This window comes from Anolis carolinensis, chromosome 4, assembly GCF_035594765.1.
Source record: "Anolis carolinensis isolate JA03-04 chromosome 4, rAnoCar3.1.pri, whole genome shotgun sequence".
In the NCBI taxonomy this organism is placed as follows: Eukaryota; Metazoa; Chordata; class Lepidosauria; order Squamata; family Dactyloidae; genus Anolis; species Anolis carolinensis.
In genome coordinates this window covers 71,505,601-71,530,464 of record NC_085844.1, presented here as the reverse complement: position 1 = coordinate 71,530,464, position 24,864 = coordinate 71,505,601, and the positions used below count along the sequence as shown (strand labels likewise).

Sequence of the window (24,864 nt, the reverse complement as noted above, 5' to 3'; positions counted from 1 at the left end):
TGTGGAGTCAGAATCCAGGCATGAGATGCAAAGATTTTACTTTTCCACCATGGATGCCACTCTAGACAATTTGTCTGGCTGTCTTTGTGCTGCTGAGGAAAGGGTTATGAAGAAAGGTACGGGATATTTCCCTGCATAATGTTTAAAACAACAGTGGTTTCTGGTGGATTGCATGTCACTGATACAGTGAATCCGGGTTTTACCAGGCTTTAAAGAACTGTCCAAAGTGCCAAGCAATATTCCCAAATGGGACCAACACTTTGGATAGCTTTTGAAAGCTAAATGAAACCTGGAAAGGATTCACTGCTGCACTAACATACGAACTATCAATCATCACTACAAAACTAGCATGCTATACCAGTGCTACCTCAGAAAGAGGACTCCAGCCAAGCTGAGCTATAACTTAATTAACAATTAACACAAGACCATGTGTTAGGCGACTTAGACGAAGGGTTAGAAGGCACGATCATCAAGTTTGCAGACGACACAAAACTGGGAGGGATAGCTAACACTCCAGAAGACAGGAGCAGAATTCAAAACGATCTTGACAGACTAGAGAGATGGGCCAAAACTAACAAAATGAAGTTCAACAGGGACAAATGCAAGATACTTCACTTCGGCAGAAAAAATGGAAATCAAAGATACAGAATGGGGGACGCCTGGCTTGACAGCAGTGTGTGCGAAAAAGACCTTGGAGTCCTCGTGGACAACAAGTTAAACATGAGCCAACAATGTGATGCGGCTGCTAAAAAAGCCAATGGGATTCTGGCCTGCATCAATAGGGGAATAGCGTCTAGATCCAGGGAAGTTATGCTCCCCCTCTATTCTGCCTTGGTCAGACCACACCTGGAATACTGTGTCCAATTTTGGGCACCACAGTTGAAAGGAGATGTTGACAAGCTGGAAAGCGTCCAGAGGAGGGCGACTAAAATGATTAAGGGTCTGGAGAACAAGCCCTATGAGGAGCGGCTTAAAGAGCTGGGCATGTTTAGCCTGCAGAAGAGAAGGCTGAGAGGAGACATGATAGCCATGTACAAATACATGAAGGGAAGTCATAGGGAGGAGGGAGCAAGCTTGTTTTCTGCTGCCCTGCAGACTAGGACACGGAACAATGGCTTCAAACTACAGGAAAGGAGATTCCACCTGAACATCAGGAAGAACTTCCTCACTGTGAGAGCTGTTCGACAGTGGAACTCTCTCCCCGGGGCCGTGGTGGAGGCTCCTTCCTTGGAGGCTTTTAAGCAGAGGCTGGATGGCCATCTGTCGGGGGTGCTTTGAATGCAATTTCCTGCTTCTTAGCAGGGGGTTGGACTAGATGGCCCATGTGGTCTCTTCCAACTCTACTATTCTATGATTCTATGATTCTATGATTCTATGCTCAGATAGGTGGCAAAGTGTGTTAAAGCACTTAGCTGCTGAACTTGCAGACCGAAAGGTCCCAGGTTCAAATCCCAGGAGCGGAGTGAGCGCCCGCTGTTGCCAACCTAGCAGTTCAAAAACATGCCAATGTGAGTAGCTCAATAGGTACCGCTGCGGCGGGAAGGTAACGGCGTTCCATGCAGTTCCATACCAGCCACATGACCTTGGAGGTGTCTACGGACAACGCTGGCTCTTCGGCTTAGAAATGGAGATGAGCACCAACCCCCAGAGTCAGACATGACTGGACTTAACATCAGGGGAACTACATCTCTCATCTGTCAAAGTGAAGCTGTAATACAAAACGTAATTTATCCCACTTCTGCCTGAGAGGAACTTTTAAGTATTTTAACATATCTAAATTATGCAGAATGTTGATTTATTTAGCCATCTGAAATATCTATAAGTGGAAGAAAAACTCATTAGAGTTCAAGAAGCATTTTTCAAACTATGGAACATTGGGAGCTGTTTCTTTATTTTCCCTCCTGTAGTTTTGTTCTAGGAAAGCCCACATCTTTCTTTCTGTTTGCTTCGTTTGTACAATGCTATACTGAAGAATATTATACATATTTGAAAAGCTCGCTGCATTTTTTTTCTAAAAGGGGTGGGGGAGGGTTTAAATAGCAGTAACTCCCACTAACTGGTACAAAGCTTGGTACTGTGCAGGCAGTTTTTTACTCCAGAATGCTCAGGCTGAAAAGCCGATATTGTGTGCAGCCCCATCGATCACTGTTGCTGTTCTATACCATTAGCCACCATTGTTCTTCATCGAGCATTGAGTCACACTGAAGTCTCCAGTACAAAGAATGGGTTTTGTTGGGGCAGAGGGGGGAAAGAAGAACATATTTTTTAGGTATTTCAGACTGAACAGTATTATTGGAAATGGCAGGCTACAAGGGAGTATAGACAAGCTGAAATAATGTAATGCTTAAATGATTCTACCTGAAATTATAGATATGAACTGAGACCCACCATCAAGGAAGTGTAGCATTCCTCCAAGCAGAATTATAGCACATTTCTTGTCTCCCCATGCTGAAAATCTACCTTTTTCATACTCCCTCCCCATATTATGACATGACTATATAGTGTTGGCTCTTGAGAAGCATTTCACGTTGTGCCTGTAATCAGATACACAGCATCAATATCATTTTCAAGGACCTTCTGTCTGGCAATAATGACATAGCCAGGTGCTTTCTAGGCATTCCCTGTGGGTTTGGTTAAAAAATGGATAATATTTCAAGTGCTTCTGACCTCTCCAATCACCAAAAACCATAGTCTTGTTTATGTGTGTCTAACATGGTACCACATTAAAATCACTGTTTATTATCTTTTCTAGTTTTACAATATTATGCATGCTTGATTTGTAATTTAAACATTAATTCACATCCAAGCTTAATAATGGTCGGAACAGACCCGTTGAAATTGCAGGGATTTATATTTCCCAAGACTATTATCTCCTTTTGACTTTATTGTGTCTTCACTAAGCATGGCTAAATTTGGATCCAACAAATTGTTTCAAAATGTGGAGTTTGTTTTTAAAAGGTACCAAATCCCCCCCCCCCCCAAAAAAATGAAGAACGGATTATGGGGCAGTACATTGTTAGCTAGGAGCAAGATATTATGCGGAGATCAAAACTATCAAAATATACAAGGCTTGGAAAACGGCATTTTATAGAAAAGGATGCATATCATCAGCATATTTTTTTCGATTCCTGTAAAATTTGTTTAGACGGATTTGGTACCTTTTGGGGCGAAATCTTCACAAATGTCCTTGCAGTGTTTGTGGGGAGGGGGGTCGGGATGAACAATGTTATAATTTCCAATTTTGAAGAAAAAATAAAGTATATATTTGAGATACACTGGGTCTTTAAAGAGCTTCTGATAGAATGAGCATATTGAGAGAGGAGGAGGAATTGAAAATCAACGAGTTAGGGGGGAAAGCAGTTCTGATCCAGTATAACCTAGGGGGTAATGTGTTTCTTTTTTTTAAAAAAATGTATACAATTTCAACTATGCATCCCATGTGAATTTGTATATAAAGTTAATTAAAGTAAAGCAAACAAGATGAAAATGAACTTATATAAATTCATGGAAACACACTGATTCAGTTAAAGTCGAACAAACAAGACAAAATTAATGTATGCAAATATTGGCACCATGACAAGCTCTGGAAATTTATATTGCCAGTTACTTCCTACTGTAGTTAATCAGGTTGGAACCGAGAGTGTTTCTAGCAAGATGTGAAATTCTGTTGGAAAATCAAGGTGAATTTTCATGCAAGTTAGCTAACTAGCATATTTATCTTATTTATGTCCCACCTTTCTCCCTGCATGGGGCCCAGGGAGAGTTGGAGTGGAAAAAATTAAATCAAAAACACTATACATATCAACAGGTTTGGAAAAAGAAGATGCGGAGGTAGCTCTAAAATTGTGGCATATTATTCTCAAAGAAAATACGGATGACTTTAGTCTGGAGTAGAACATGGACTTTACTTTTGCAGTCACCAAAGACCTCCACCATTTTCCCACAGATGCACGAGCCTTTTAAAAAGTGGTGTGGTTTTCAGGGAAAACATTTTCCAGTGTTTCATCCAAGAGCCCCAAATGGGTGAGGGGAGGGGAGAACAACCACAACCAGGTTTTACTCCATTTTCTCTTCAAAATGGCAACAAGAAATGGCATGATGTGCCATTTTGCCATTTAGTGCACTTCTGAGAGTTCTGACCTGCGAGAAATATGTCAGAATAACAGAATTTCCAACCCCTGCTTTTGAGCCTTAGTTTTGGATGGAACTTTCGACTCCTTGAGCACAGTTCTCTCTTATTTGCAAGTGTAAATAAATTTTAGCTTTCAATGAAAGAAGTGACGTTATTCAATCTGGTAAAATAGGAATACTTACAATGTATTGTTATAGTCTCTGCATTGGTTGTTATTAGATTTATGTCTATAATTACTGATATGTTTTATCAATGTTAATTTTAGGGTTGATTGATTTTATTGTGGTATTGTTTTATGTATTGATTATGTAAATTATGTTTTCCTTTTTATATTGATGTATCTGTATTTATTGCACCATATGTATTGTTACATTACGAGTGCTTTGTAAGCCGCCCTGAGTCCCTTTTGGGAGATGGTGGTAGGGCAGAAATAAAAGTTTATTATTATTATTAAATTGAATACTGTATTTTATTCAGTAATATATTTACATTAATTAGGAGCAAAATAAATGTGCTTGGAAAGACAAGGGTGGGGATCTTTACATTTCCAATAGTTGTGGCAATTGATGATTTTGGTATCAGTGCAGAGGTGAATCTATTCTGGATTTTAATCAAAGTTTAAAGAAGCTGTCCAAGGCTTTGAATCTATTTTGAGTCAGGCTTCAGGTCCTTGGGTAGCGCCTTTAAAGTTAGACTAAAACCCAGGGTAAGTTGTCTTGAACTGACATGGATGCCACCAATGGCATACAAGGCATACTCTCCCTCCCTCTCTCCCTCCCTGCTTTGCTGATACTACTGCTCCATCAGCCCCCCATCCATCTATCAAAGGAACTTTTCAGAAGGCTGCAGAGAAAGAATAAATATATCTTCATCTTCCTCTAGTGTGAGCAAGATTGGTGCTAGGCATCTGCTGACCAGCTGGTTCTGGACCTAAACATGTTGCTTTGCAGCCTATCCTTGAGCAATTTTATTCATTGCTCAATCATACTCTGATATGCCACATTCTTTATTTCTGTCACAACAACACAGTTTCAGTATTAATTGCAATTGTTATTGAGTACCTACTGATATATTCACAGTCATCTTAACTATCCTCTCTTTTTCCCCCTTTTTTCTACACCAGTCCTACAGGGACTACATTGGACAAGTCTAACCAAACCTTAAATTCACAATACATTAGTTATCTTTTATTTCCTTTTTCTTATGCAATCATATAATACATTTTTTCTGTGTCAGGGGTGACTTGAGAAACTAACACATTAGTGCTGCAGCACTACTCCACCTATATCTTTGAAAAGAAAAAGGGAAAGGAAAGAAAGGCTTTGTCATTTGAACACAAAAATTTCTCAAAGAAACTGGTTCTAAAATGTCTGTTTAGTTTTAAAATAAACAGCAATCGCTAATGAATCGCTAAATGCTTCCAACTCCATCCACCCCAAACTCCCCATGCCTAAGATGTTTTTTCAAGATTCCTGTCATTCATAAAACCAGATATTATGGAAATGTCTTATTGTTGTTATGTGCCCTAGGTTGATCTGTATAGGGTTTTCTTGTGTGTGGGGAGAGGGGAATTGTCGGCCAGTGTTGACTGTAGAGAATTAGATGGACTGGTGGTGTTATTTCATATAATTCATACACTCCCTTTCTGGGGTGAGCAATGCTTTCAAATGGACTCTAATTTGGAATATGTGAATGCCCATTACTGGGATAATTGTATGTTGTAGGAAGGAGTGGTCACTGCTGTGAAATTCTCTCTATACACATTTAGTTTTTGAGAAAACTGTGCTCCCAAGCCGTGTGGACCTGCTTGATTATGGAGTTTGCCAACAAAGAGGTTTTGAAAAGCTGTCCAAGGCACAGTGCAAATTATCTTGCCCTTTCCCCTACACAATAGTCAATAGGACCCCAAAGAGATTGGACATTTATAGTTCTCCGCTTCTTGTGGTTCTGCCAAGAGGGTATTTAGGGACACATAAGAAGGCATAATAGGAGTCCTGAAGGGCCTGCCAGAGGAGATTTCAACTCTCTGCCAGTGTTTTCCTTGCTACAAACTAATTTACTCAGGCTTGAAGTCACAGTTAAGGAAATGTTCCACAATATGTGTGCAGATTTGCTCATTACAAACAGCCCCCCCTTCCCATTTTCCTTATTGCAGAAGAGATGCTTGCTTGTCCTTTTCAAGCAGGACAATTTTCTGTGAACCTTTCAATTACAAAAATATTTCCTAAGGAACTGTACCACGTGGGCTTCTGAAGAAGAACACTAATGAAAGTTACATTTCCAGGCTTTTGCCACCTGTAGCTTCCTCACCAGTGGCTCACAACTGTAGGGAAAGCTCATGAAACATACTTTTTAGACTACAGCTCTCTAAATGTTCCACCCAGTATGGCCAAGAGCAGATCCTCCCATCTAACCCATGATGTCTGAAAATGTTTCTTTTTTATTTTAGGGACTCCCAGAAATAGCATAATCTAATTTATGTTGGCCAGTATTCTTATTCAGCTACTTAGCTTAGTGGGACATGAGAGAAGACTCCCAGAAGGATGGTAAAAACATCAAACATCCGGGCGTCCCCTGGGCAACGTCCTTGCAGACGGCCAATTCTCTCACACCAGAAGGGACTTGCAGTTTCTCAAGTTGCTCCTGATATGAAAAGGGCTTAGTTAAATTACCTTAGTATGTTGCCAAATGTTTCTAGCCTGTCCAACTCTCCAATGCAGACTTATGGGGCAATGGACACTATTAATCAGGATGCAGCTGACTAATGTTCTCATTCCACAATATTCAGCAATCCCCAGTGTAACAACCAGAAGCAGGTTCTTCCCAGTCATAATTCCCCTTTGCACTTGTTGGAATTGTATGAAAACATCAATCAGCTGTATTTTGATCAACAGGAGAATAGACCCTTGTTTTTGCTGTTACTCTGCCCAGTGACTCAGGATTGGGAAACATTTATGATCCCTAAGAATTCCCTACACTATCAGTTCTATAGGGATCTTGAGTATTAATTGTTTATGAAATGTAGCCCTGATGTTTAGGGTTTTATTTTTTTAATCATGCACTAATCCTATTTTATTGCCACCAGTGAGACATCCCATTAGCTTCCAGGAATATGTATTAAACTGAAAGATTGTATTTTTCTGTGTGCTTACTTACATCTAAGCATCTTGCTTGAATACTAATTTTACTTTTCACAATGATGACATTTTATTTACCTATTTTCCTCTTCTCCTTGCACATCGAGTTATAAACCTTTTCTGTGTTGTATAATATCTTGATTTCATACACTGGTTTACTTAGAGCAGGGGTCCTCAAACTTTTTAAGCCGAGGGCCGGTCCACATTCCTTCAGACTGTTGAGGGGCCGAATTATCATTTGGAAAAAAAAATACAAACAAATTCCGATGCACACTGCACATGTCTTATTTGTAGTGCAAAAACAACAACAATGAAAGAACAATATAATATTTAAAAATAATTTTTTTTAACCAACATACATTTATCAGGTTTTCAATGGGAAGTGTGGTCCTACTTCTGGCCAATGAGATAGTCAAGTTAATTAGGGTTGTTGTTGTTGTTGTTGTTGTTGTGTGCCTTCAAGTCATTTCAGACTTTGGGTGAGCCTAAGTCTAAAATTTATTTATTTATTTATTATTTACTGCATTTATTTATTACATTTGTATCACACCCTTCTCACCCCAAAGGGGACTCAGAGTGGCTTACAAATTATATGTACATACAATATATTATATTATTAGCATAGCACAATATTAGCATTATATATTACTATATTGAACTATACCACTATAGTAAAGGTAAAGGTTTCCCCTGACGTTGAGTCCAGTCATGTCTGACTCTGGGGTTGGTGCTCATCTCCATTTCTAAGCCGAAGAGCTGGCGTTGTCCATAGACACCTCCAAGGTCATGTGGCCGGCATGACTGCATGGAGCGCTGTTACCTTCCCGCCGGAGTGGTACCTATTGATCTACTCACATTTGCATGTTTTCGAACTGCTAGGTTGCCAGGAGATACCACTATACTGTAATATTATTAGTAATATTATATGTAATATAGAATATATCATTAATATTATTATATGGTATTATTAGTGGTATTATTGTATTACATTATAATATTATTATCAATATTATATGTATATATAATATATTATATTATAAAACTGAGGGCGGGGGCCAGGTAAATGACCTCGGAGGGCCGCATCTGGCCCCCGGGCCTTAGTTTGGGGACCCCTGACTTAGAGCATATAAACTATGGCTTCTGACTCTAGAAGACATAAGAAACTGTAGTTTGACATAATACAACAGCATCCAAAACTGAACATATTTCCAGACCAGTCGTGGAGCGCCAAAATGTTACATCTCTCTTTCATCTTCACTTTTCATTTAAGTTAGAAGAAAGTGCCACTTGTTAGTTCCTCACATATTCAAGTGTGCAAAATAGTCTGAAAATGAAAATAATACCCTAATGGCAAAAATGTTATTGAGTATTTTGATCCTATTTATAAGAAAGAAAAACAGGCAGCTTGACATGAAATTGCTTTGATAACAGAAATGGATTTTCAATTTCACAATAACTACAATAACAGGAGAGGTTTGTGGCCATCTGCCATGTGACGGGAGAGCAACATAGGTTGCCAAGCATAGAGAAAAGGGGTGGCAGCACCAGGCCATGCAAAGAGCAGACCAGTTTGGATTAGAGCCAGTCCAGCTGTCCACACTCACCCTAAAGTATGGGGATGCTATGGAGTGTCACTGAAACACCAAAGCATTCCCCGATTTTATGTAATGTAATCTGTTTTACGCTACATTATGGACCAGAAGGTCCTAGACATTGTTTGTACATCCAGATTCACCTTCTGGCCCAATGCAAAATTTGGGGCCACTGTAGACAAGCCTATAGGCTCCTTAATAATTTGTTCTAGTCTTATGGGCTATATCCTAAGCACAGGAGTTCTGATGCTCTTTTATGTGCCTGGAAGTATGTTACACAAGATATTTATGGATTCATTGTTTGATGTGATTGTGTGACAAAAGGAGAAAATAAAAGAAGAAGATCAATTTTGGGCTCAGTTGCATGTCATCCTATAAAGAGTTTAGAATACCTGAAAGGTAAAAGGATAATTACAACATCCATTACAAAACTTGAATAAGTTGAATTAAGAACAGGACATCACTTGCATTTACTTACCTTCCATACAGTTTTTTACGGTGTCTATATGTGCATGTGCTTTCAAGTTTTCTGTTGACTTATGATGGCCCCATGAATTTCATAGGGTTTTCTTAAGCAAGGAATACTCAAAAGTGGTTTACCAGTTACTTTTCTACAGTACTTGTTGTTCACTGGTGGTCTCCCATACAAATACTAAGCATAACTGGCCCTGCTCAGCTTCCAAGATCAGATAAAATCTGGTGCCAACGGGGTAGCTAAAATCTATTGTCAAAAGAAGTCTTCTTTGACTTTCCAGTGAAAGTTTTTGGTTCCTTCAGTTTTCTGAGATATCAAAAGAGAGAAACATCTACAGAAAACATCCTCCCCCAAATGTACTTCATTATGGCACTGTCGATGCCTGCTGTTGTAAAAACAACTATATATGTGAACTCAAAACGATATGTTCTAAACACACAAAGGATTGTTTCTGTTTCAAAGAGGTGGGTGTCTTGATAGAATTCACTTGTTCAAAAGGCTTGGAGGATTTTTTTTTTTTAGTTCTCTGTGGGATAGTATGGATGGTTGCCACATGCTTTTCATACATTCCAAATTTCTGCCATAGCAAATCCCACTAGCAACAACCACAGGCCTTTGTTTTCTGCTCCTTCTCCCCTGTGACCCCAAGTAATCTCTATCCATGCCAGAAGCCATTAGAAAATAAGGAGGATGTGCTGCAAACCAGGCCTACACTGAAGAATTCCACTTGAGAGCCATTGTTCTGCCTTGTCTCTGCAAACCACTGGCGATATCTTCTGCCACACTGTGTGAAAACTTACAGAAAATTGAAAGTTTTCCTTGAGATCTGCAACCCAGACTTGTCAGATTGTATTTGAGTTTCCTAACTTGCTATTTTCCTGAATGCTTATTCACATTGAAGTTTGGCTCTATTGGAATCTTATTTTTCGCCAGTGTTGTATCAGATAGTTTGAAATGAAGATAACAGTAACAAATGCAGAATGCAGTTCATCTTGCAGTAGAAATTTAGCACAATTACTTACGTCACATGGAAATTTTCACATATAGGTTGGCTTGGTACATAAAGAAGCATCAACATGTCAAGCCTACTGGCTTTATATTTATATGTAGACTTTATAGCAGCTATCAGATTTGTACTCAATTGGAAATGAAAATAATTACTCTCATAACGACATCATTATTAGTTATTCATATTTACTTGAGTATAATGCACCATCGATTATAACACGCACTTCAGTTTTGATAGGTTTACACACAGGATTCTAACATGCAATAAAATCTAATATACACCACAGTTTTGGCCGTGTGATTTAGCCCAAAAAAGTGAGTATTAGTTTTGAATAAATATGGTGCCTTTTTTAAACAGACCCTGAATTAACATTCACTTATATAATGTTTCAACCTAAATTTAATTCACAATCTTAGCATATGGATGCTCCAAAATAATGTCCATGCCCCTTTTCTCTATGACATTAACTGTCCATTTCCAGAATTGATATATGGCCACAGAGCAGACTATGTATTCACAAAAGCCATAGCATTTATGCTCATTGTTGAAAAACACTAGTGGGTCTTATATTTGAAAATTAAATGTCATGTGTGCTAGTTAAGTTGCAGTTTGATTTTTCCTTATGTTGAATTTTAGAAAGCAGTCATGACTAATTTTCCTTTTTGAAAAATAAAAAGCAATGCTTAAAAGCACACTGTCAATTTGAGGCTGTGTGTAACATAAGGGCCCAGTTTAAATATAGCTGTAGCACCCTAATCCAGTGTTTCTCAAGATTTCTAATGTGGTGGACCAGTGTTGGAATTTCACTTGAGCAAGGGTTCTGCATTTTATTTTCACATTTACTTCCAAAAGCAGATCCAAACTCAAAATGTATCTGTTCTTCCATACCTTTAAAACAGTGGCATTGAGAATAAAAACTCTCAATGCACATTTTCATGGCTAAAGAAAGGCATAAGATGTTCTAGCCAGTATTGGGAGAAGCTACTTTTGTGGCACAAATGCCTTCCATTGTTGCCCACAAATAAATGCATTCACTGACACAAAGAGCAACTGTTGTCAAAATATTAGCATGCAGATGCTCTGGTGTTTTGTTAATGCATTTAATTAAATACAATATATTTATTGTTCTTTTTCCCCCTCCCCCATGAATGTGTATTATGGCATAGAATCTAGCCAGTGTTAAGGAATAAAATCCCATATAGTGTGTTAGTTGTTCACAAAATCCTATGCAGGCAATAATATCTGAGCTAGTGGCAGTTTCAAGGCTAACAAAAATTTCGCAGGATTTCAAGTTATTAATACTTGACATCTTACAGTTTATCAGCCAGTCAGCAAAAAATTTTTTGCTGAAGTCAAGAAAAATAACATAAATTGTGTCAATAAACATTGGCTTTGAATTCTGAAGCCTTCTGATAGCTGCCATGCGGGAGGGGGGAGTGGTATAAGAAGTGGTATAGACCAGCTGTCCCTTTCTTCCCTATTCCATCTCCCAGAAATTGCAAGATTACTCTTAACAAAAATAATTGAAAAAATGCAGCTACAGAATATGGGATGGTAAAGTTCCTTTCCCAATAGAAAATTGGCTGCAGGTCTCACAGAGCAGTGTGTCGTGTTCGTGGGCTTTCCCGGTAACAAGGGGGTGAGGTTTATCAAGACAAGATGACCATATCTGGAGTAACACAAATCAAGATCAAGAGTCCAGTTAATGTGGATAAAACAAGTATTACTTAGCCGGTTTAGGAGCAATGATAAAAAATAACCAAAGTTGCAACCCAATTAGTCAGATACCAAGAGTTCACTTGGTATGAGCTGGTCATTGACCGTAATAAAAGTTTACTTACTTACGTACACTTAGAATAACATTCCAGAATTCAAGACTACTAACTGCAGTCAGAGTTCAAAAGTCAAGCCAGATGTTCAGGGGTCAAGCTCAAATCTAAGCCAATAGTCAAAGCCAGGAAGTTGAAATTCAGAAAGTTGAAACCTGGAAATTCAGATTCCAGGTTTCAGGATATGACAGAGTCCAAAACAGGGTTACAGGAATAGCAGAATCCAAAACAGTCTGCAAGGCCTGAGCAAGACTGTTGATTGTAGGGATACCTGGAGGTCTTTCGTTTATAGAGTTGACATATGTCGAAGTTAATTTGGTGTCACCTAACAAAAAAAATAACCATGATAGTTAAATAGAACAGCATGTTCACTAAATTGAGTAAGTCAAAAGGAGAAGGTGATTATCGTCATAATTCTGCTGTTATGCTTTCAGGGCTATCAGATTGGCTATAGCTGGCAGCAGTCTGCTAGAACAAATGGACTTTGTGCTATAAAATGCCTCAACAAAAATTAAAATGAAGTAAAACTCAACCATTTCAATGACCAATTTTACAGGCTCTTACTAGAATCCATTTTAGACAATATGACATGATAAGGCTGCAGGGGGCTCACCATGCAGAACTATACATGTATCTGTGTAGAAAATGAGAAATGCTGTTGTTGTTGTTGTTGTTGTTGTTGTTGTTATTATTATTATTATTATTATTATTATTATGCAAAGATAATTTTTTAGATTTTAATTTAGATTATACCCACCTTGTTCCCTAGGAACAATGCCAAACACATTTATGTTAATTCCAGGATTTTTGCGGGGGAGGGGCTGCAAAAAAAGCATTGCTCTCCCAAATAAAAACTGTCCCCAATGAAATTTTCCTAACATCACCTGTCTAACACTAGCCTCAGGCAGACAAGAGTTCTTTTTCCCACCCTAGACATTCCACAGATATATAAACCTCACTTGCCTAGTTTCCAACAGACCTCAGAACCTCTGAGGTTGCCTACCATAGATGTGGGTGAAACGTCGAGAGAGAATGCTTCTGGAATATGGCCATACAGCCCGGAAAACTCACAACAACTCAGTGATTCCGGCCATAAAAGCCTTCAACAACACAATAAATCTATATGTTTGCAATTGCTTGTATGACAGTCTTTGGAGTGCAGACTTTGCTGATATTTGCTTTGGCCAAGGTGAATAAATGCCTCTGTTCCTTTTGCCTTCAACCCATCCATGTCTTTTTCAGTCTTTGGAGTTGGCAAACCGAGCCCCCGAACCCACGGTTTTTGCAAACCTGAAATCACATAACACATCCAGAGAAAGATTTTAAGTGTCTCACTCTCTGCAATGCTATAAATTTGATCATTCAGAGTTTTCTATAATATTTGTCTGATCTTGTGTTCTTCACAAGATTGAGTGAACCATTGTGGAGATAGCTAGTCACCCATACATGGTGGATATGGGGATTGGGGCCAGTATAAACAAGTCTTCAGATGGTGATGTGAATGTAAGCACAGAACAGGTGTTGGTGACTGGACACATCAGAACATACAAAAGAGAGTCATTTGCTTAATTGACTTAAATTTTGCATGTTGATTTTGATACCTGACAATGTGATTCAGTTCTCCATTGAGGGTAGAGGCTGGTTGGATGATGACAGCTGGAAATTCATTTAACAACTAAAGCATCAAGGAATGTAGCTCTGTGTAGATATATTAAGATTATTTTTAAGGACAGCAAATATGGTTTACCTCTCAAATCCGTGTTCCATGATCAAATGCAAAGCTCAGTGATTTAATTGCAGATGGCATCATTCCGAGGTGAATTTCACAAAATAGAATCATTATAATGTTGATCTTTTTCTATTAATTTCAAAAGTTAAAATACATACTTGTTTTCTCTTATAAGTTTGAACTTTGTACAGCTAATGTGTGCACAATACTTTCTTTGATCCCATGGCCAGGGTATAACATATGCTTTGTATAGAAATGAGACAATGTTAAACTTTTAAGACCCCAAATTAAAAGTGTCAAGTGTTAGGGAGACTTTCTCATCCCTAACCCCCTGGAAAGATTCTGCCAGTCAGAGCTGACAATTCTAGGCTGGATTGGAGATGATTCTTCTTTGTCTCCCATGATATATTTTTCTGACAGATAACATAAATGAGAAATTGCATAAACTTATTATACATGTATGCAACCATATATAGTTATTCACATTAAACTGAGGGGAAAGTACAGTTAACTCATCCTGATGATGAAATGGCTTGGGGAGGGAACCATTCTCTCTTGCAGTCATCATGTGCCCTCTAAATGTGTTTTGGAAATTTTACAAACCATCCAGAGCAGATGTTGGGAGGAAAAGAATATTTGGTCATGTGAGAAAAAGTCCACTTATAAAAGAAATTCCCACCTTAGGCTCTGCACACCATAAACCTATCTACAGTAGGTATTTTATCTTGAAGTGTGAGATTGGCTGAGAGCAATGTCTTGCTTATGCTTTGTACCTTCATGAATTAAGAAGGCATCATAAAGCTGAATTATTTGTGCGAATTGTTAGGCACATAGGATCAGGAAACGAAACACGCATTTCATATATATCAAGAAATACAATATACAAATCGATTGTGTTGAGAATCCTGGTCAGAAGTAGTGAATGATAGCTTAGCAAGAAAAGTCTTTTTGAGAGTTCTGTGTTGTTTTAAAGCAGAACATCCAAAATAATTGAACTTTTAAAAATCACTTAAACAAATTGGAGCCTCATTGAAATGCCCTCTGACCATGTAGTTATTCTCCTAATCACATCCAAATCAACAGAACAAGTAAATTAGAATCAGGAGTGCACAAAAGATTTTGCTAACTTGTCATGTTTGGAACATGAATAAAGCTATATAGAGGACACATTTGTATGTAAAGCAGATCTGTCTCAATTTTAGATTACAAATCAGTAGCAATTTGTTATAATAGACTCCTACTAAAGGGTGTTTTATCTTATTATTATCTCATCAACTTCATCCAATTCCATTTAGTAAAATCACACACCTGTAGTAACCTGACTACACTTCTTTCAAGATATATTTAATTCTGGTAAAAATTTGTATGGCTATATTGGAACTGGTGGAAGGCAGTTCTGCTTCGACAGCACATAAACTATGGACTTAGTGTGAAGCTCCCAGCTCAAGGCAAGGAGAAGAAAGCAGCATTGTTCTAGCACTCTGTTTTTCACAGGCCTGTATTCATATCTCATCCTTGTTGTTTGCAGGAGAGGCAGATGTGAACCAGAACAATGGGACCTCCACTAAGAGCACAGCGGTGACAGACTCCAAGGACACAGCAGACCCAAAGAATGCCTGGAAGGAGGCCAACCCAGCTGACACAACTGGCCGCCCCCATTTGGTCCGCCTCTTTTCCCGAGATGCCCCAGGGAGAGAAGACAACACCTTCAAAGACCGGCCTTCTGAATCAGATGAGCTGCAGACCATCCCGGAAGACAGTGCAGCAGCTGCTTCTGAGAATTCGGATTTGATGGCTTCACAGAAACGCTCGTCTTTTCGGCATGGATCCAAACTTGCAAGTGCAAGTATCATAGACCATGCTAGACATGGCTCCCCAAGAAGATACAGGGAACCGGGTCTACTTGACTCACTGGGCAGATTCTTTGGAGGTGACAAACATGTTCCCAGGAGGGGCAAGGTGAGCTCAGAGGAAAAGAGAACAGAATAGCTTCGATACAGTCAAGAATTGTAAAAGGCAGGGTGGGAGAAAATCAAGAGAACTGTATAACCTCCAAAGAGCAAGAGTTGACTTAGCCATCAGGATGATGTTTGCTTTTAAGATTTGGTTACTAAGACATTTAAAAATAATAGCTTACTAGACAATATTATGACAACTCTACCCAGTAATAAGAATGTGTTACTGTTCTTCATTTTCTTTCATCTGGACAATGGGATTACTTTCTTAAGTAAAATATGGTTGTGACTGTGGTATACGGCTCTACTGGGGAGGTTTGTTGTTGATTAGTTGTAAGAAATACTGTGTATATGGTGAGGAAATATTTCCTTTCTCATGATGAATGTTTCCCTTACAATGTTTCTGAAAATCTGAAGTGGGGAGAATCTTAGAAAGACAATTGTTTACATCTGCTCTGTGATAGCTTTACAGACACTGGATTTAGTTGAATGTCTTTTAGTTTTATATCTGTTTTGATTCTTGTTGACATTCTGTAATGCCAGGCTGTGATGTGAAACTAACATGAAGTATGGTAAAATTGGGGTGGGGGTGGCTGGTCAGTCCTGATATTTTTGTTTCCATTTCCAATAAGAGAAACAAAACAGAGGGAGGTGGAAGCTGTGACATGGTTGGATCACATCTGTTTGAAATTCATTGCATTGTCTTTTGAATTGACAAGTATTTTGTTTTGTAAGCTACAAAACTAACTTTTAGCATTTTTGTGGTATGTCAATCACAAAGTAATGCATATATGTACACACAAGATTGTGTAAAGCTTCTCTTACATCACTAGTGTTTTGAAACCATTTGGCTACTGGCTGTTACATTTTATATTTTTATATGTACCTTTTGCATCTGGCAAATACTGTTGAAGTTTTGCAAACATTGCCATAGCCGTGGCTGGGGTATTTGTAGGAAAGTGCTATGGCTCTGTTGGAAATCATATGCTTTGCATACTCTAGTAGCTCTAGGAAAGACACTTGACTGAAACATGGAGAATGACAGCTAGTTATGTAGCTAACACAGTAATTTACTATATTTTCACAAGAAAAACCATTGAAATAAGTGGTGATGGACTTCATAGCATTTCTTCCCTGTTAGGGACAGTGCATTAGCACTTGATTTTGTTTGCCCAGTCTGGATTATGTCTTTCTGCATGATCAAGAACTCCGTTCACAAATAATTGTAGGTAAAATGCATTTTTTTCTGCTTTTGTAATAAATAAACCTTCAAGACATTCCAGTGCAGCTTTTTGTATGTTTACTCCTATGGTCAGAGAATGAGAAGCTCACTGCACAGTTAAACTTAAACAGTAATTCTTGGTTGACCATAGTAATAGTTAAGGAGCTGAGAGTCAATAGTTCAATACTCACTTTGTGAATGTAGTGTAGATTTGCTGTACTCTCCAGTCTTACCACTTAGCAGTTGAGAAGAAAATGAAACCTCTGAAAAAAACCGAGTTAAATCTGGGTTTACACTGCCATATAATCCAGTTTCTGAATCCAGATTATATGATTTGGATTATATGAGTCTACACTGCCATATAATCCAGTTCAAAACAGATAATTTGGATTCAGAAACTGGATTATATGGCATTGTAGATGGAGCCTAAGTGTATGGAAAAGATTGGATACAGTTCTAAAATTCTCTTTGTAGAATCAATTTCTGGGGGGACTCTAAAATTGGTTGTATTTTAAAATTGTCCATATTATTTGACCAGCTCAACTCTTGCTTCATGTTAGTCTGAAAAATTATAAAGTCACAAAACTAACACGCATGGCCAACAACACAAAGACAGCTATTTCACATAGAATAGACATGGAAGAAAAAGATATGAATAGAGGAAAAAAATCTGCACCTACAGTAAGCTGTCAAGCAATATTTAGAACACACAATGATTCTGAAACCTTCATTTCAAACTTTTGATGATTGTGTTTCCAGACTGGATGTTTGTATTTAGCAATTATTGTGAAATCTGTTTACCTTTTGAGGTGGATATGTGTACAGATACATATTTTCATAGGTAATATTGTTTTGTGATGCTGATTTATTGTACTGTTGATCTTTACTGTGTTTATTGGTACATTTAAATCTATAACCGACAACCCAGTGCCTAAAGAATAAAAATAAAAGATAATAAACAATTCCAAGTGCTGGCATAAAACAAAACCTCTGCTTGGAAATGCTGACTCGTAGATAGTTTAGACACAGTGAGTAAAAACTGACAGTGAATTACTACACCATTATGGTTCTTAGAAATAAAAATACTGGTACTGAAAGAAAAACATATCCTAGGAATCAATCCCAGGAGACATTCAATGCTGGAAATTAATTCAATAAGTGCCATGAACATTTCGTAATGCTAAGCGTGCATGCGTGTTTTTCAGAAAACAGAACGATATTAGCATACAGTTATCATCTTGAACATTGTGAGTATCAGAAAAAGATTGTTGTTAATTATGAATATGTTGAAGTACTTGGAAATATAGATAGAACATTTTCTTGCTGTGTTTAAGGACAAAATGGTAATTGTGTTTAACAGTAAAACAAATGAACATTGATGTGCTTTGAAAGCATACAGAAAATTAAGTTTAAAAATGAAAAATAAAACCTGTGGAAAACATAATGCCTTATTCACTCAAAGGGTCCAATCTACAGTATAGAATTAATGGAGTTTGGTAACTCTTAAGTTGCTGTGGCTCAGTGCAGTGGAATACTGGGATTTATAGTTGGGAGAGGTGCCTATACTCATTGGCAGCAAAGACTCTCGTGTTTCCGTAGCACTGAGCCATCACAAATAGTGGTATTAAATTGCATTAATTTTACGGTGTACATGCACCAAAGAGTAATATTTCTGAAAATCAGTATCACAATCAAGCAAAGCATGCTTCTAACGGTCTTCCCTTTGTTTAGTTTGGTTTTTTAAACCATTTTAATTCCCACAGCTAGCATGCTAGCAGAGGGATTTTGGGAGCTGTTCTTCAAATAAGTAACTTCTCCAAACTTCATTCTGAAAGGGGCTTGTTTGATCATGTAACATGGCAGAACCTTAGGCTAGTTAACAATGATAGTGTCCGTTGCTAAGGTTTCTCAGAGCTCTAGCATTTATGTAACTGGGGCTAGGATGATGGGCAGGGTCACATCCCAATCTTTTCCCCCAAGTATTGCAGCCTTTGTTCTTATATCTGATCTGCCCACACCAGTAAGTGTCGGAATGCAGAAGATACAAATACTCCTTTGTCCAGAGAATGTGCTGACATTGAGCTTTATGAATTCATTGTGGAGGCATATTCCTTTCTTACTAACATCCATGGATGAAAGACACATGTATGAGTAACATTGTCCTTTGTCTTACGAAAAGAGGAGGAAGGGAAATGAGAAGAATACTTATTTTGTTCCTGCCACCTCCTCCTCCTCCTCGTTCTTTCAGTAGCAGGTTCCCTGTTGCCCTAGTATTTATGATACATGAAGATAAATTAAATGTCCAAATATGAATATATGAGCATACTGTCATCACCTGTTTTCCCATATTTGGTCAACAGCCCTCTGGTATTGTATAGTTTTCACAGTTTCATTTGATTGCGTACCTCTACAAGATCTCTTTTGGCTAAAATGTGCACTTCACAAAGGATGCTCTTCAGCAAGAGGGAACATTGGCCATCCATATTAGCAACAAGCAAGTGAACCTGTTCTCTCATTCAGATGACTATATAATATTAAATAATTTTAAATGTTGAAGCTTGAAAGCATACATGGTTTTCAATTCCTATAAATGTGTATATTTTCAAACTCATGTAAATCAAATTCATAAGCATGATTATAAGGATAGCAAATCCACGTATCTGATGTAGTGCAAAACACAGCTCGGTCCAGTTGTTACTCTCAGCTGAAGTCATCCCATTGAACTAATGTGATTTAAATCCATGTTTTTATGTATCCAGTTGATTCATTGGGTCAACTCCACTTAGCTAAATTCAGCCCATAATATTTTTAAAATCTTTTTGACTGAGTATTTACAATTAGGCCTGCACTAATACCCCATAACATGCTGTAGACACACTGGAGTTCAACAAGTATTTTCCTTATTAAATTAAATCCCACAATTATATCAATACCTAGTTGCTTTGTTCTGTGTGCATCAAACAACTAAGAATATTTTTGCTTATTAGTGGGGTGCTATTTGTATACGTTCAGATCATTATCTTCTGGTGTTTCCATACCAACCATTTTAAAAAGTTATATATTTAACCCTTGGCCCAGTTTACATGATGGTCCTAAATGTTTCTACCACGATAGGTAAAATATCACTGTGATACTTCTACAAAACCTGTTTGTTGTTTATTGTTTGGTCCAATGTGTTGATGCAGCTGTTGGTACAGCCTTTCAAATTACATATTATTAATGAATACAATCTGGACTCATTTCTTAGAAATACATTTCACGTAGGGTTAGTCAAATGTATTTGGAGACATCTCAAGACAGTTGGGAGCCTGTGATGGACCAAAAAAAGGCATGCCTATTTGACAACCCAAGCAAGGTGTAACTGCATGGCATTCCTGAGATCTCAGAACTTTACTCCCTATTGTTTTGCCCTCAGCAAAAGCTGATTCCTATAGTTCCACATTATTCTCAATTTTTCTTCCTCTGTGTGCTGCAAGATAAGACAGCACACATTTGTTTTTCCGTCCAAATCATTTGTCCATTTTGCCTGTTGCTTCATATGCAATCTCTGTTCCCACACAGAAAGTAATAGCAGTTCTGTATCCACTTGTAAATAAAACTGTTAAATTGGTCTTACCTTCAGGTAATTGTGTATAGGTCTATAGCGTATGGATCTTTTCCTTAATGTAAGGTACATGGAAGAAAGAGGGGATTACTTCTGCATAAATGTACCTGGTGTAGTATTAAAAAACGTTCAAAGAGAATGTGTGCTATAGAATCCAACACTTAGATTAGCTTTTGAATTTCTACACTTGATAAATCAATTTTCAACTTTGTGATTACTTTGTAGCTCACCTGATTGATGTGTTTTAATATGGGGAGTAGAAAAATGGGAGTAGGAGAATTACAAAGAGCAAAGAACTACAAGTACTGAGGTGGAGAAGTCGTGCTCAAGTGAGAGCTTTTAAAAATAATTTTCTTTAGCACTTTTCCCCTGGAAGGAATGGAAGGTACGTTTTGTATTTGTCACTGGAATCATGTAGGATCTGCTGAGCTCTATAAAAATAGACTTCAATTAAATGCCAGGCTTTGAACAGGTGAACCCATTTCAGCTTTAATATTGCAACTCGCGAGCCACACATTACTATAAAATTACTAGGCCTTTTTTTCAAACTTTCAATGTCTTTCACCAGAAATAATGCTGCTTCTACATGCTCTACCTGAGCATTAATGGATGGGATGAAGAGAACAAACACATACAAAGCAAGACATATGGAAAAGGCTAATTGACATAGCTAATAGAGCAGCGTTTCTCAACCTGGGGGTTGGGACTCCTGGGGTGGTCACTAGGGGAGTTTCAGAGGGGTCACCAAAGACAATCAGAAAACACATATTTCTGATGGCCTTAGGAATCCCTTTGGCAGAGAAGGCTAAAGATCTCTCCACCTGTCCCTCTCTTCCTTTTTGGAAACAGACAGCCAATCCTCCCACCAAAAGCCCTTCTCTTGCAAGTTTGGTTCAATTCCATCATTGGTGGAATTCAGAATGCTCTTTGATTGCTAAAAATCCTAGCAACTACAACTCCCAAATGACAAAACCACCCCCCCCCCCAACTCCACCAGTATTCAAATTTGGGCGTATTGGGTATTTGTGCCAAATTTGGTCCAGGAAATGAAAATACATCCTGCATACCAGATATTTACATTACGAATCATAACTGTAGCAAAATTACAGCTATGAAGTAGCAATGAAAATAATTTTATGGTTGGGGGTCACCACAACATGAGGAATTGTATTAAGGGGTCGCGGCATTAGGAAGGATGAGGACCACTGTAATAGAGGAAACCAATGGACAGTCCTCTTGGTGCACTATGGCAGCATTATGGTGTCAGGAGAAGGAAGCCAGCAATGGGTCCAGCAGTCATGAAGGAGGACGTATTATGCCAGAATCATAAATTGCACAGAGCTGGCAAGTTAGGTCATCGTTTTCTCACCATTGCAGTGTGCAATCTTGGAAAACATCACACACTAGCAGAATTCTAGCCATAAACTTCACATTCTAAAGTACCTTTTCAATAACAAAAATCAAGCAGTAGTTCCGTGGTTCAGACAGCAATGCTTTTTCTCTGTAAGTGTTCTGAATTGCTCTCAGTAGGAACGAAACATTTCTGAATAATGCAGGTGACATTTAAAAGAGCATATCTTCCTATTCAGCAGAAGAATAACAAGAAAAATCTTTCTTTGCCCCTTCTCTTCTTTCTTTGAAAAATGAATAAACCAGAAAGTACTTGTACAGCTATGATTATTATCAACTTCATACCATGCTTTGGATTTGCTTCAAGATGTTGGTTTCTTCTGAAGCTTTCAGCCATCGTTTTCTTGTTTGGATGAAATGGGAAATTAGAGACATCTTGGTTTAATCACAAAGTGTTCACCACAGGCTCATATGTATCTTAGTTTGATACACTGAGATGAAATTATCCAAAAGCAGGCTGCACTGGTAAATATGACATGTTTTGCATGCAAAACATTTGAGAAGATCACTGCTAATTTTCACACTTAAAATAGTCTTTCAGTCTGTATATAGTGAGTCCGAAAGAAATTTATGTACCGTGATCTTTTTCTTCTTCGAGTTTTTATTGTGACTAGGATAATCTTACCTACTGTTTCTGTACAACTGATGTATAAATTACATTGCTGTAAAATATATAATTGATGGTACTAGAATTCTGGAGTCTGTAAAATTACAATGATTTTGTTTTAGTGTCTTACCTTTGTCAATGCTTGAACATTTAATAACGCATTTATTAAATGGCTTTCTCACTGCACATTGCGTACTACTTATTTAACATCTTAACCTAAATATAATACTTTGCTGATATGGACACAATTGAATTCTTTATCAAGGGTGTGTGCAGTGTGAACTATGGAGGGATGGCAAATGGGAAGAAACCAAGTTGTAAAATAGTTATGAACATCTAATAAAGGTAAAATCGTTATGAACATCTAATAAAGCATGATGACCATATTCAAGAGAAAGGTATATAAGCCCAATTTGAATATGAGAAGAGTATTAATGGAGAAGTGGATTGCTGGTTTTCAGAATATATTATTAAAAGAAAGATTATTAAAAGATTTGAAACAGCCACAGAAACATTCAAACCTATATGCCTGATAAAATATGGTTTTCTGTTGTATTGGGATTGCTACTGAGAAGGTTTTCCTCAGACTGTATTATGTCATTGAAAACTACTCCTGCTCCTAACTATATTTAACGTATGTAAGACTAACTGAAATAAGTGGAACTATGAAAGAGAGGCATGACCTCAGACAATTCTGATTTGTTCTGCAATCATTCCCTACCACACATGGCCTGGCGATGATACTGTCAAACAAATAGATGGAGCTCGAAGATGGGTCAATCACTCAATGCTTTAAAGCTTTCAGCAATGGTCTCTGATATTTCATTAAGCACCCCGAAATCACTCAAACCAGACACGATTTCTACCGAGCAGATGGCATTCATTTGTCAGACACGATAACAACCAATTTCTGTGTGATCTCCAAACAGGTATTCAGGCTGTTTTGAGGACTTTGGTGAGAGATAGGGACTAAGCAGATGCTTGTTTCTAATCTATGGCAGGGGGGAAATGAACCCTCATCTGTTATTAAACGAATTGAGGTGAGGATGAACAGGAGTGGCCTTGAACAAGGAGAGTTATGGGCTGAATTCTCCACCCATTTCCCTGAAAAGTCCCTTGGTAATGACATTGGGTTGCATCCGGGGACCGTGGTGTCACACCATTGTTTGAGGATGAGTTGGTCTCTGATGGCCACTGTCTAATTTTATTATACACCAAATTCAAGTTTAAGTTCAAGTTCATGTTCACATTCATGCCCTTAAGGTGATTGGCAGATCACACAGTGATTGGTAACATATAATAAAAGTTACCCATAGTTAATCCACACAGTTGTGTTGTCTTGTTATATCACTGGCGGGAGAGCAAAAGTAAAAGTGTGCATTTTCAGGGTGGGCCAGTCCAGCATGAACCTTGGACTCCACAAGGAATGTGATGATAAAATATGTTCCCCACCATTGCTCTATATTTTTTGTAATCCAGCTGAAACGTTGATATCAATGGGAGACTTAAGAACACACTTAATCTTCCCACTAAGTGAAGTGCTAACTGGCTTGATAATTCCTCAAAATATGATACACATGAAAATTAATCCCCAGATTTAAAAGATTTATTTTAGCTGCGGCACAAGAATTAATCAGCTTTCTGGGAAAAAGATGTATCTTTGACAATTATTTCTTTTGAACTACCATATTGGCATGGAAATATCCTGTAGCTTGAGGGGAGAAAAATTCAACGCAAGAGTGCATACATTTGTTTAAACTCAGACCTAATTCTATTTGCCAATTCCAATTGAATCAGGTACTAAATGGTAAGCTGCTGCTTACATAAATCCCATTGATTTGAATAGATCTAGCAATTGTGACTAGCAATTGAATCTAGGTATTTGATGGCTCAAAAAGAGCAGATCAAGTTACTAAATTTTAAGGTGTCTTTAACTGGATTTGGTCTTGTTCTATGTGAGCTCTCATTACCTTTAATTTTATATAGCTACATACCCATCTAATAAAAACATGGAACTGAAAGTGTTTCACTTGCCCCAAAATGGAATGAAAGTTAAATTTATCGTAATCTCGCTCTCAAAAAATGAACCAAACCCTTATTGCAGTGCTTCAAAAAGACTATTTTTACACGAAATTTTAGTCCAGAAGGTACCACAGTTAAAGA

General features: G+C 37.9%; 1 protein-coding gene across 3 annotated transcripts in view; it reads left to right on the top strand.

The window, feature by feature from the left end:
• mbp (myelin basic protein) overlaps positions 1-24,864 on the top strand; it is a 156,799-nt gene that overhangs the window by 99,935 nt on the left and 32,000 nt on the right. For all 3 annotated transcript variants that reach the window (XM_008108755.3, XM_008108754.3, XM_008108756.3), the window contains exon 4: positions 15,432-15,862. In XM_008108755.3, coding sequence (XP_008106962.1) covers positions 15,432-15,862 — 431 coding nt within the window. The remainder of the gene's footprint in view (positions 1-15,431; positions 15,863-24,864) is intronic.